At 51.5% G+C, this 12,655-nt stretch overlaps 1 protein-coding gene across 1 annotated transcript in view; it reads right to left on the reverse strand.

The window, feature by feature from the left end:
• Positions 1 to 444: 444 nt before the first annotated feature.
• Positions 445 to 12,655, reverse strand: part of RXRA (retinoid X receptor, alpha) — a 36,576-nt gene continuing 24,365 nt past the window's right edge. Inside the window, exons 5-9 of the mRNA XM_009998857.1 lie at positions 11,947 to 12,076; positions 7,332 to 7,464; positions 6,092 to 6,183; positions 4,312 to 4,417; positions 445 to 686 (exon numbers count right to left, since the gene is read on the reverse strand). Of these exons, the coding sequence (XP_009997159.1) occupies positions 539 to 686; positions 4,312 to 4,417; positions 6,092 to 6,183; positions 7,332 to 7,464; positions 11,947 to 12,076 (609 nt within the window). The 3' untranslated portion in view covers positions 445 to 538. The remainder of the gene's footprint in view (positions 687 to 4,311; positions 4,418 to 6,091; positions 6,184 to 7,331; positions 7,465 to 11,946; positions 12,077 to 12,655) is intronic.

Below are 12,655 nucleotides of genomic sequence, written 5' to 3' on the forward strand. Positions count from 1 at the left end.
CTTTTTTTTCTTTTTTTTTTTTTTTTTTTTTTCTTTTTCCTCTTTGTCTTTTTTAAAAACTCCATCCTCTGAAAATACCCAGCTGCGAATCACGGCGAGTTCAACCGCTCCCCTCGGTCTGTCCAAACCCCGGCGCCCCGAGGGCTGCGCCTGCGTCTGTCCCTGTCCCCACTCCTGCCCGTGGCACACGCGTGGGGTGATGCCCAGCCTGGCCGGGTGGGTGGCCCCAAAACTCACAGCGTGGCCAGGGGCCCGGGCAGGGAGCTGAGCCGGGCGGGTGGGTGCCAAGCGCTCTCTCTCCGCTCCCACTCCTCTACAGCTAGCGCAGGGAACCAGCGAGCAGGGCTCGAGACGCAGCGGTGACAGCGAACAAGGGTGAAGGTGACGAGGACGGCGAGGGGGTCACCCCGGATCAGACGGTGCCTCCAGCGCTGGGGAGAAGAGAGAGGGACGGGCTGGGGCGGCGGCGGAGGAAAGCAGAGGAAGGGGCCCCGTGAGACCCCTGGGCCAGGCGAGGGACTGACCCAGCAACAGTTCCCTAAGTCATTTGATGCGGCGCTTCCAGCATTTCCATCAAGAAGGTGTCGATGGGCGTGTCGCCTATTAGCTTGAAGAAGAAGAGGTGCTCCAGGCATTTCAGGCCGATGGACCGGAGGGCTGGGAGACGGAGCAAGAGCTTTGCAAACCTGCGGGTAGGAGACACGATAACATGGGCAAGACATCCCACCAGCAGCCCCACTTCTGCCCCGGCCCCCCAAGCTTCTGTGACCGCCCCTGCTCTGAAGGGCTGGGCGTCGGGCACGACCTCTTTGCCACCAAAGTCATGAGCTGTGTGGACAAATTAATTATTCCCACAGCCACTGTGGGTATTCACAGCAAATATCTGCTGATAGCTGAGCTGGAAGAGTAAAACAAGAAACGAAAGGTCAGCCCTGGACTGGGTTCATTCTGGCTTCATGCATCTGCATCACGCACGTGTGTGACCATACAGAAAACACCCCGAGATGCTCGTGGGGTCCCCATGCCACAGCCACAGGGGAGGTACCACAGGACCAGCCTTGTGGTAGGAAGCTGTACAGGCAGCTTCAGCAGCTCCATCTTTGGTCAGGGGAAACAGCAAGCAGCCGAGGAGGGACTAGGGGAGATGCTGAGTGGGGTTAGCTGGCACTTTGCTCAGCAATGCTCCTGCTCTGCGGGAACCATCACTCGGGCTGCTGCTGCTGTGATGGCCAGGCTGGAGGCACCCAGGGGTGACACCAATGAAAGGAGTCAGGGCTTTGACACAAAAGCTGGAAGCAGCCCTGCAAACCAGCCAGGACATGGGATGCTCCCCGTCTCCCTGCCCGGTGTGGGGCTCTACAGAGCCCCAGCTGAACAAAAGCCCTTTCTCCCCAGCCTGCCTGGCGGAGGAGACGCTTGTCAGGCCATGCTGGCAAGAGCTGACAGGCAGGAAGGGTGTGCAGCCAGGCAGGGGAGAGCCAGGGGGGCTGGGGAGAGCCAGGGGGGCTGGGGAGAGTTGGCCAAGGCCAAGAAAATGAGCCTGAGGGCTGGCTGTGCTGGGGAAAGGCTGCTGGGTGTCAGGCTCTAAGAGCAGCAGGAGGGAGAAAGCTGCCAGCACCCATAAGGGTGCTTGGGAGCACCCCAAGGTGACACCCAGGGGTGTCCCACCCCTGCCTCCCCATTTGCCAGCTGTGGGATGTCACCTCCCCACTCTCCAAATGGGAAAAAGGCTCTTTAATGGCCAGGAGTGCAGTTATTTGTTTTTACTGCTGCACAATCTTGAGGGCTCGAATATAAGCAAAGGCCGGAACTAACCCAGGGAAGAAAGGGACTTTCTAGAAAACACACACAGAGAGACACACATAAGCATACAGATATTATACATACATGCACACTTCTCTCTCTATCTCCTTTTTTTAATTTTTTTTTGCTGAGCTGGCGAGAACGGTGGGAGCAGAGCCAGGAAAAACAAATCAGTCCTACCATCCCATTCAGGAAGTTTCACTTTAAACCAAACCAGATGATGGCTCCAGCCCTCGGATATGTTTAACTGTGAGATAACCAGCCTGCAGCACAACGTGCCAGGGCTGCAGCTGGGAGGGGAGAAAACAGCCCCAATTCCCCAGGGCTCCTGGATGTCACGTAGGCACCGTGCCCTCCTTGGAGAGGAGAAGGGGCTGGCATGGTTTTTCCCTAGGAATGCCACCCTCAGGTTCACTGCTGCAGAGAAGTTGCCTTTTTGGTGTTTACATGGTGCTGACAAGCCCTGGATGGCTGGGAACTAGGCTGGAGTCCCACACCAAAGGGCATCTGCAGTGATGGGGAAGCCAAGTGCTGGGCACAGTGGGGAGCAGGGGAGGGTGCCTGGCACAGGCTCGACCAGGCATGTGCTCAACCACAGGAAGAACTTGTTTCCAGCCCCAGATGGTGATCACATTGTGCCATGAGACCAGGAGGACAGAGAGTTTCAGAGAGCTTCATTTAGCTGTTGTGCAACTCTGGACTCCAAGCCCATGAGTTAACCCTCCTGAACCACCTGGGCTTAATCCACCATTGCCCTGTGCTGTACCAGAGATCACAGAATCATGGAATTACTCTGGTTGGAAAAGACCTTTAACATCTTCTAGTCCAACCAGATGGCCAGTCATGCCCCATCACCTCTCTCAGGACAGACCTAAACACTCAAAAACCTTTAAGGTCACCAAAGAAAGGTATGAGGATCACACAAGGAGGTCCCCAGACCAAGGTTCATTCAAAACAACTGAGGGATTAAACTCCAGAGCTCCTGGTGCAGCTACTGGACCTAAAACGCTCCCTTACACATCAGTGATCACTGAGGCAGAGCCCCAGGGAACTGATTTTGACCAGTGGCTCAGCAGTTTTGCTCAGTCATGCAGAGTGGCTCCGTGGTGGTTTGGCTGATAAAGATTGGGGCTGTCCCCATGCCAGCCCCCTGCCCAACCCCACCCCAGCTGGCAGCAGCCACGTGCAGCCAACACTGGAAGCCTGTGTGAAGCAAGGAGTCCATCCCACCAGGGGAATTGCCCAGGAGAGCTGCTGGGCAGGATTCCCAAGGTGGCTCTCCTTGTGCCAGGTACTGCTGGCTGCTTGTTGTGATCCCCCAGGGGAGCAGAGCTCTTCTGAAACACCAGAAAAGCCAAGTCCAGAGTCTGGCTCTGGGTTTGCTCAGGAACTGTGATTTAGTAATGCTTTTTGGAAGAGGAGTCAGCTTGAGAGTTGGCCTGGGGTCCCAACTAGCCACCCAGGAGGAGAGGTGAGGTAACCACCTCGGTGCACTGGGCTCTTTCATGCCTCACTCCCCTCACTGTAAAACACACCCAACGGTACCTTCATCCTGACTTTCCCCACCACAAGCCAACCATGAACATCCAAGAAACCCCTTTACAACGTGTCTTTTTCCATTTGCCAGCACACTGGTACCCAAAGAGGGGGGAAAAATCAGTCCAGTATTACTTCTGGGGGTGTGCTCTGCCCACTCCATTCACTGCGGTAACAGCATCCCTTATTTTTTGAACCATCCAGACACGCAAGACTGGGAATTCAGGTGAGATGCAAATCCCAGCTGCCTGGGCTGCTTCTTCCCAATGTTCACGCCTCAGCAGCAATATGCACCAGCAGCAGTTTCCAGTGCTTTGCTTGGTTTCTCAAATGACTGTCAGCAACTTAACTGGCAGTTGCCAGCTTCAGCCTGTAACTGGGAAAACGCGCCCACTCAGCTCCAGAGCAGTCCAGGAAAGCATTCCTAATTCCCCCTCCCATTCCCAGCTGGATTGGGGGAGGCGGGGAGGGGAGAAAAGAGCATCAATTGAGGCTTTCACTTCCCAGCAATGATGCTCATCTGCCACTGAAAATTAACTCCGTGTGCGTCCTATTTTCACTGTGGTTTGGTCTCCGTGGCTGCCAAAAGGGAAATGATACCCCTGCCCCCATGTGCTCATCCCGCTGCTGCGGCCGCAGGAGCTCAGGCTCCTCAGGTCTCAGCATCGCTCTTGCTGCCCAGCCTTGTCCTGGCTGGGTTGCATTTGTAGCACGGGCTAAAGATACAATTCACAGGGGGATTTTTCTCAGGATGTTCACAGCTGAAGCAGGTTGAAATGAGGGGGTTTCTCTGCAGAGGATTGTTCGTTCCCAGAGGGTGTCGGAACAGAAAGTCCTAAATGGAAGGAACTCGGACCCTGCCCCAGGGTGCAGAACCCTTTGCACTGACCCCAGCACCCTTTTCACTACCTGCAGCACCCTTTGCATGGGCTTTTCAAGGCTGGAGGAGGTCAGGGGTCCCCTGGAACTCACCTCCCGGGCTGGTCGGGGTATTTGTGTTTGCAGTAAGCCTCTAGGGACGCGTACACCTTCTCCCGCAAGGCCTCCACTTCAGCTGGGTTGGAGAGCCCTTTTGAGTCTGAAAGGCAATGGAAGGACCATCAGCCAAAACCTCCAGGCTTTCCAGGCAGGCAAGGACTCTCTTGTGCAACCCCCTGGCCTCCTCTGTCCCTCCCAGCCCCACCAGACCACAGGACAGCAGAGATGCAGGGTCTGAACCCCAGAAACTGGGGCCAGCACCCAACACCTCCTGGGCAGTGCTGAAAGGTTTGCCCTGTGACTCCAATTCCATTTTCCCCCACGCCAACCACTGTGGCTCCTTCCAGTGGTCACAGACCCTCATTTTAAGGGTTTAAGTCCCCCTCAAGCCCTGGGCTTGTGGGATTTCTCCCTGCAGCAGGGAGCACTGCAGCAGGGCTGAAGGAAAAGCCCCAGCTCTGGCAGGTCCCCCGCGACCCAGCGAGGATCTGTTTTTAGTAGGGTGAAAGGGACAGTCAAGCAATCGATATCCCCAAGCACATGTGCCACGGGAACCTCTCCAGATTCCCCTTCTTTTACCATATATGGCTAATCCCAAATTACAGACAATAAATTACTGACTGAAGGAGTGAGGGGGAAAAAAAACCAAAAAAAGTCAAGCAGAAAAAAAAACCCCAAGGAACAGCAATAAACCCTGCTGAAACACCCTGGCCTGGGTTCAGTGGGAAAGGCCAGAGAAGGAGCTGTTCTTGGGCAAAAAACAGGCTCTTGTGAGGGCAGGGAGGGGAAGGGGTGGCCAGGGATGTGGAGGTCTGTCCTTGGCTGCCATCTGGTTTTGCTCTGGACTCACTCTAAAATACAGAACCCCCCAAACAGAGCTGCACAGGTATCTGCAGCTGGTCAGTCTATCTCCTGTTTCACCAGGGCTTTGCTTTCCAAATGCCAGAGACAACCCCTGGCACTGAACCTTCTTCTTCCCTTGGGCAGCTGGGGCCAAGGGGGAAAAGGAAGCAGCGTGAAGCCTCCTGGAGTCTGTAAAACCAAGCAAGCTGCAGACAAAAGAGAAAGTTTTTTGTGCATTTCATGAGCATGTTTCATGCTTTCACCCTCAGGCTCTGCAGAGGGCTCTTCCAGAAATGCTGTTAGTAAAAAGCCCTTGGATGCTGAGATCAGGAAACAGAGGACAACAAGGTCCACGCTCTAACTTTGCTCTAACCCCTACTTTTGTCTTAAAGGATATCTAGGTTCATTTTTGCTCCTTTTTGGGGACAACTGCCTCCAGCACTTGAAATTCCTTTTTACAGAGTTGCTGTAAGACTGAAAATAGGAAGATTGCGTACGTTGGTCAAACCAAAGCCCCTCAAGCTTAGCAGAGAATTCAGCCCATCAGTAGGAGCCAGCTCCAAAAGCAACATTCACAGTCTCCTTGGATGAGTTCTGGCCAAGTCTGGGCCCTGCAGGGAGAATATTTTGGACCATGAAACAGTGCTGCCCTCCACAAAGGGGGAAAACACCTCTTGGAAAGAGAAGCCCAGAGAGAAACCTTGGGCATGGATCCATATCTACCCCTGACCTGCAGAGGACATGCTTGTGAGGTGGCAGATGCACATGTAACACTTAATCTGACTTTCATTCTCGCCTCTCTTCCTTCTTGCCCTGTCCTCGCGAGTCAGGTGCTCTTGGTTATTTGCCATGGAGCTTTACAGGTAAGAAAGGAGCCAAAAGGACAGAGCATCAACCAGGAGGGGACTGGAGAGAAGGTAAAGTCATGTACCGGGGTTGAAGAGGACAATGGCTCTTAGGCAGCCTAGCTCTGTCTTGTCCATCTGCATGTCTCGCATTTTTGACACGAGTTCTGTCAGTACTCTGCAAAGGACACAGAAATCACAGGTGTCAGCATTAAAAATAAATGAAAAACCCCCCAGGTGTCAGACCCAGAGTGAGGGCCCCCAGTGCATGTATCACAAAGACCTGGGATATGAGTTGCACCAGCTGAGGATATGCCCTCCTTTTCCTCCTGTATCAAAAATAGCTCATTAGGAACATCAATAGTTCCTGTGAGATACAACAGGGACCATAAAAACTGGCTTCATACATTCACTGGGAGACTTTGGCACCTGAGAATGCTGCCTAAAAATAAAAAATAATCATAAAAACCCCGACCCAACAGGTATCTAAAAGCAATTTCCTCTGCTGGTAATTTTTATGACTCCCTTTGCTCTGACTGCAGGTGCCGGTCTTGAAATATTTTCCACTGATTGCCCAGTTTTTCCTGTTAGATCCAGCAGTGAAGTCATGATCTTGCACTTGTGACCTCACAGGAAAGAAATGATGTCACTCAGGCCTGAAGAACAATTTCCTTGCCAAGTGAAGAAGCAAAGGGGGTTGGGTTCCAACAAAGTCATCTCAAGATGATTCTCAGGCAGAGAAATCAGCCACTGTTGAAGCGGCGTCTGGAGCCACACTGTGGGTCACACCCCCTGCAAGTCTGGCTTTAAAACACTTTCCCAAAGCACAAGATTAAAGAGCCCTCGGGACACGCATGTGGAACCTGCTGGGGATTTCTGATGCTTTTTCATTATGAAAATAAAATCACGTCTTGGTCCAATTAAAGATGAAAAGGAATAAAGGAGTGGCCTCCTCGTAACATTAGAAGGCATCTGGGCCCCATGAAAGAGGCTTTGATTTGCACTGGGCAGCCTTCTCCACAGCTATTTTGGGATGTTGGTTTCTGCAGGATTAAGAGGAGGGATTTAAGGTCTGCAGGAAGGACCACGATGTGTCCCTGCAGACTATGGGATGGACAGGCTTCAGCTGGGCTCCTCCAACCACGGAGCCAACACGTCTCCATCGACCCCCTCAAGCAGGTTGCAGCATGGGGAATGGAGGCAGACTGATGTGGAAACAGAGATGTCTACACAAGGTGGCCTGAGGGGTGTTCTCCATCCATCCATCCATCCATCCATCCATCCATCCATCCATCCATCCATCCACCCACCCACCCCTGTGCCCACCTGTCGAAGATGGCCCCGACGCCGGCGCTGTGCGCGCTGTTCCGGTGCACGTGGAGCCCGGTGGCTAAGAGGATCCCATCCTTCACAGCTATGGAGCGGTGGGAGAAGGAGGCAATGAGGAGCTCATTCCAGCCTGGAAAACAACCAAGGCTACAAGTTAGAGCCACTGAGTCCTCGGTAGGTTCAGGAATCAGCAACATCACCTCCCCGGTGCTAAAAGGAGGAACCCACTGAAGAACTGCCTTTGCTGGAGTAACACGGGTGGGTGTGGGGAGGGAGAGGGGAGCCAGCCCTTTCTTGGATGTCAGGGAAGGAAAAAAAAACCATTAAGGAACAAATGTACTAAAAATATAACACTAATAAGGGAAGCAGTTTCCTCTATAAAGCTTGCAGGCACCAGAGCAAACCACTCTCTGCTTCACTGTGAACCTACCAGTGGGTGTGGAGCCCTGTGCTCCTGTCTGACCTTACACTTCATGCTTCTGAGCAGTTAAAGACCTATTAATGCTTTAGATCAGCTAATTAAGCTCATTTTCAGGCCATAATGGGGCACAAAAGTTCATTCACCCCTTCTCCAACTGTGTGAATGGGGACCATGGAAACTCTTGCTTGCAGGTTTGTTGCTTTTGCCTTATAAAGGCTGGAAGGGGAGACCTCCCTTCTGTTCTACAGGGATGTCCCGTGTCCATCACTGCTCCAGTAACAGCTTTCCATAGCTGCCTGCAAACCAGCTTTTGTCTTACTAGTTACTGGACCTGCTACTTCAGGAGACAGGAAAACAGCCTCTGAGCCTGGACACCACAGGAGCAGTGTGGGCTGCAAAGGGGGAAGGGACAGGAGATGAAACCTCCCTCCCTGCCTTCCAGCCCTCCTTCCTAATTTACCACATCTTCAAATTCTTAAATCCATCAGTGGATGAGTTCAAGAGTGCCTGAAACACACCCTTAACAAGAAGAAATGCTATAAAGTTGGAAGGGTGGAAATTCTGGTGACTTTGAACCAGCAGAAGCCTTGTCAGTGAGACAAGATGGGTCTTCCACAACACTCACTGAGTGGCTGATTTACCTGGCCTGAAAGTGTTCAGAACACAGGGTCCAGAAATATCAGGATCTTTGACTTTACTTTCTTTGTCCCAGGCTGGAAAAGCAATACATCAATATCCTTCTCCTCTCTCAGCAACATGTCTCTTTTCACTGACTGGAATAAATACAAGGTCCACATGTGCTGTATTTACCTACTGTTGCAGAGATGGGTTGTTCCCTTAGACATGTTGACAAGACATAAAGTTCACTCCTTCCTAAGTGGCCACAGGAGGTTTCCACCCCAATCACAGAACATTTGGCTATTGAAGGGCGAGGCCTGGCTCTCACAGAGGGATTGCAACACTGTGAAACCCAAGGAGGATGGAGAAGAAGACACAGGACTGTGCCTGCAGGAACCTTTCCCTCTGGATGAAGAAGACCTCCTGGAGCTAGATCCATGGAAAGGTGTAGTGGGTGCTTCCCACCAACTGTCACATGCAGACCCATAGCAACTCTTCCCACAGCCCCACCATGCAGCTCCATCCAAGAGAAACCAGAGCTGGTTCACAACATCCCTCCATTGCACCAGCTTTTACAACTGCTCTGACTCTTGGCCATCACCCAACACCCCTCAGCCACAGTCCCCATGGTGCCAAATCCTGCCTCTGGCTTGGCAGGAATATGGGAAAGCAGGGAGGCTGCAGGGTGCTGGCAAGATCTGTGCTGGGCTTGTTCCAGCTAAGGAACACTGGATTCATCAGCATCCTTCAGCTGAATTATCCCTATTTCGAGCTGGGATTTCAGCTGAAATGGGGATCCTATTTCTAGCTGGTGGTTTCACCAGAGCATCCCCAAAGAACTAACAAGACACCGAGGTAACCAAGAAAAATCAGACATAACCACAGGCAGCAAATCTGAGTTAGGGAGCAAACAAGTCTGCTCAAAGAGTTTTAAACTTCAGCCCAGGTTCTGGAGAAGCATGACAGGTTTCTTGGACTCTTATGACTCTTTTCTCATCAAATGAGGTGGCTGCAGCCTCCAGGGATGCTTTGGCTCCTCTGGGGTCAGAAAGGCACCTGGTATGACCATCATGTTAATCCATCTCACTACCAAATTTCTCCATCAGGCCTATAAAATGAGCTGCAGCTGCAGATGTAAAGCTCAGCAGCCTCTGCCAGGCTGGCCTGGATGCAGAGAAAACACCAGGTTGTTGCCATCTCAGCCACAGCAAGCTTGGAAACAAGAAAATCCAGGGAAAACAGGCTTAAAATGTTGGGTCCCCTCCTCTTTCAAAAAGCTCAGAGAGGGAAGATTTTTAAATGATTCAGGATTAGAGGAAAGCTACTTGCTGGCCCATCCAGCTCTGCCCCTCCAAAGATGCGTGCTCCACTTAACTCTGCCTCTGAGGATGCATGACTGAACCTGACTGATGCTCTTAGCTAAATTTTAATATCTAAATATTTCATGGGCAGCTGTTCTCAGCAGGCTGCTCTCCCCACTCAATAATAGATGGAGCCACTGGTTAGAAGACCTGGGGAAGGTTATCTGAGGCCTTGACAGAGATGCTTGGAGCTGGGAGCCCATCGGAGCCACTCCAGGTGCTCAGCCCATCTCGTGGCCATGGGGTTGGAGCCATCATGAAATCTGGGATGTGATGGGGTCTGCAGCCCCCTCTCCTGCCTGGAGTGGCTCCTCCAGGATGCTCAGAGTGGTCATAACAAACACCAGAACAAAGGAGAGAACAACACATCAGAAAATCTCCTGTTCAGCTTTCACTAGCCTTCTTCTAAAGAGAAAGAAAAACCTTGAACTGTTGTGTTGTGTTTTTTTTTCTTTTCATTTCACAAAACAAAAAGGCAGCTTTTTGTCTGAATTCCAGTTCTTCCCTGTGATATTTGCAGAAAGCCCTCAAAGAATTCTACAGAGACGCTTCCTCTGCTCAGCTGCTCTCACGCGAGGCTCGAGAGACCCTCTGTAAAAACACATTTTTTGTATTTTCCACAGAGGGAAAAAATTGCCTGAGCCAGCTTTGGCAACACTCACAGCCATGGAAAAATCAGAGGAGCACCTTCACCAAAGGGCTAGCAGGAGCCATCCAGGGAGGGCATGGGACTTGGCCACGTCTGCAGGAAGAATAAAACCCCCAAATTCTCCCTTCCCAACCTACTGCTGCAACCACAAGGCGAAATGTGACTATAAAAATCTCCTTTCAGTAATGTAAGAAGACTGGAAAACCTACACCAGTAAATGGTGAAACTTAGAAACCTCTGAGGTCAAGGATTTCCAAGAAGCTGCAAGAGGGACTGGGTGCTCATATGTAGGGCCAAGGTACCCAGTTACACTGGTTCACAGTCAATTTAAAACTCCTGAAAGTGTTAAGATCCATGCACTTGGGCTGCAGGCAGCCTTATTAAGAGGAATGACAGCTAGTGGCTGTGTGGTGGGAAGGGGGAAACACCAACACCATCATCTGCCTACTGTGGAGCCCTCGTAGCCTCTCCTGAAGCAACCTGGATAGACCTTGGACTGGAGGAGTTCTGGCAGCTCCAACATTTTGTGTTGAATCCCGTGCACTTGGTACTTAAAGCTCTTTCCTGCCCTGTTTCAATTCAGAGTCCCTGGCTTTCTTGGGCTTGGCTGCCAGACTCACTTCAGGAAGGTCTTCAACTCACCCTGCTCTGAGGCTGCACCTCTGCTCTGCACTGGACTCCTCCACCATTCCCTTTGGAATTCCCTTGAGTACTCTGAGTAGCCGAGGTTGGTTTCCCTCCTTGCCAAGCAGAGAGCCTCTCAAGGTCTCCCTCATTTCCTCTCTGTCTCATTCTTCACATGGAGTTTGGAATTTGCTAGAAGCAGCTTCATGAGTCCCACCAACAACCTTCCTCTTTAAGGGAGCAAAACTCTCTGCTCCACCAAACCAAAGCCTTTTTATCTGATGACTGGAGCTATGCAAAGGACTTCTTGCCTAAAATGCACCATTGTTGAGCTCTTGCCCTCCCAGCTCTTTGTGCATAACCTGCAAGCAGCAGGGGCTTGAATTCACTCGATGGCAGAAGACCCTTTTCATAACTAACTGCTTTTCACCTCCCCAAGTCTGTTCCTGCAGACCTCCTGCTGGGCAAGGAAATTTAAAATAAGCCCAGAGAACTTTATTTTCATCTTGGTGGGTGGGAGAAAGAGGTTGATATCTTTTTCTCTCCTTTCTGGTTTTAATTATGATCAAACACTTTAGTTTGATGAAATTTCATGGGAGACCCAAGCCCACTTGGTCTTTCAAGTGGCAGCTCAGGAGGAAAAGCAGCATGTAAGCTGGTTTAAACCACCCAGAGCACATCTCTGAAGGCCTTGCTCAGCTGAGATGAAGCTGAGCCAGTTTGCAGTTTGAGTGGCAGCTGGAGCAACATTTTGGAACGTGTCCCTCGGGGCTTTTAAAATCCTATTCAGCAATTGAATGATCAGAGGCTATTACTCAGAATCAGTAAATGGCTTTCAAGTTGTCAGGACCTAAATCTAAGCGTAAGACCTGTCACTGGTGAGATGTAGCACTCCCACAGTCCCATGCTGGAGCCCACACAGGGACAGTTCCCACTCACCTGCTCTGAGTAAGATGACTTGGTCGTCCAAGGGCAGCTCGGAGAAGTGGGGGATCCTCTTGGCCCACTCCACCAGGGTGAAAAGCTGTTTGTCTGCTGCCTGGCATATGTTTGTCACCGGGTCGTTGGGCTGCAAAGTAAAGGAGATTGAAGGGCTGGGAGAAGGCAGAGCAAGGACAAGAGGCTGGAGGGTCTTGCTGCCAACCTGCTGCAGGGAAGGATCCCAAAGCCAGCAGCACCCCAGAAGTGGCTGTCACCAGTCAGTCATAGGGAAAGGAGCTGACTTGACTTCTCCACCACATGGCTTTAAACAGTTTTTAGCAAGGAACCTGGAGTGTTAAGACTCAGTATTCATCACCCTGACTGGTGAACCCAACCAGCTCCAGCCCAGGGGAGGGCAGGCTCCCACACCCACGCAGCACACACGTGCCCTGTGCCACCTCCCAGCCTGAGGAACCAGCACCAGAGGAGGCATTACAGAAAGAAGAGAAAAACACTTTCCTTTGAAATATTATCCAGTAACAAAAACCATCTGCTCTCAGGGAGGACAGTCAGCCTAAACACACCAAATCCCTGTTTAAAGGAACTGCTAACAGCTCAAGTGGGCTTGTGATTAGGAACTGGAAGAGCCTATCTAACCCCAGCAAAGACAGACCTTACCAATACAAGTGTGTATACAGGGTTTACCTCCCTGGACAGGGCTGGGGGA

Source organism: Chaetura pelagica, unplaced genomic scaffold, assembly GCF_000747805.2.
Source record: "Chaetura pelagica isolate M959 unplaced genomic scaffold, ChaPel_1.0 scaffold405, whole genome shotgun sequence".
NCBI classification, from domain to species: domain Eukaryota; kingdom Metazoa; phylum Chordata; class Aves; order Apodiformes; family Apodidae; genus Chaetura; species Chaetura pelagica.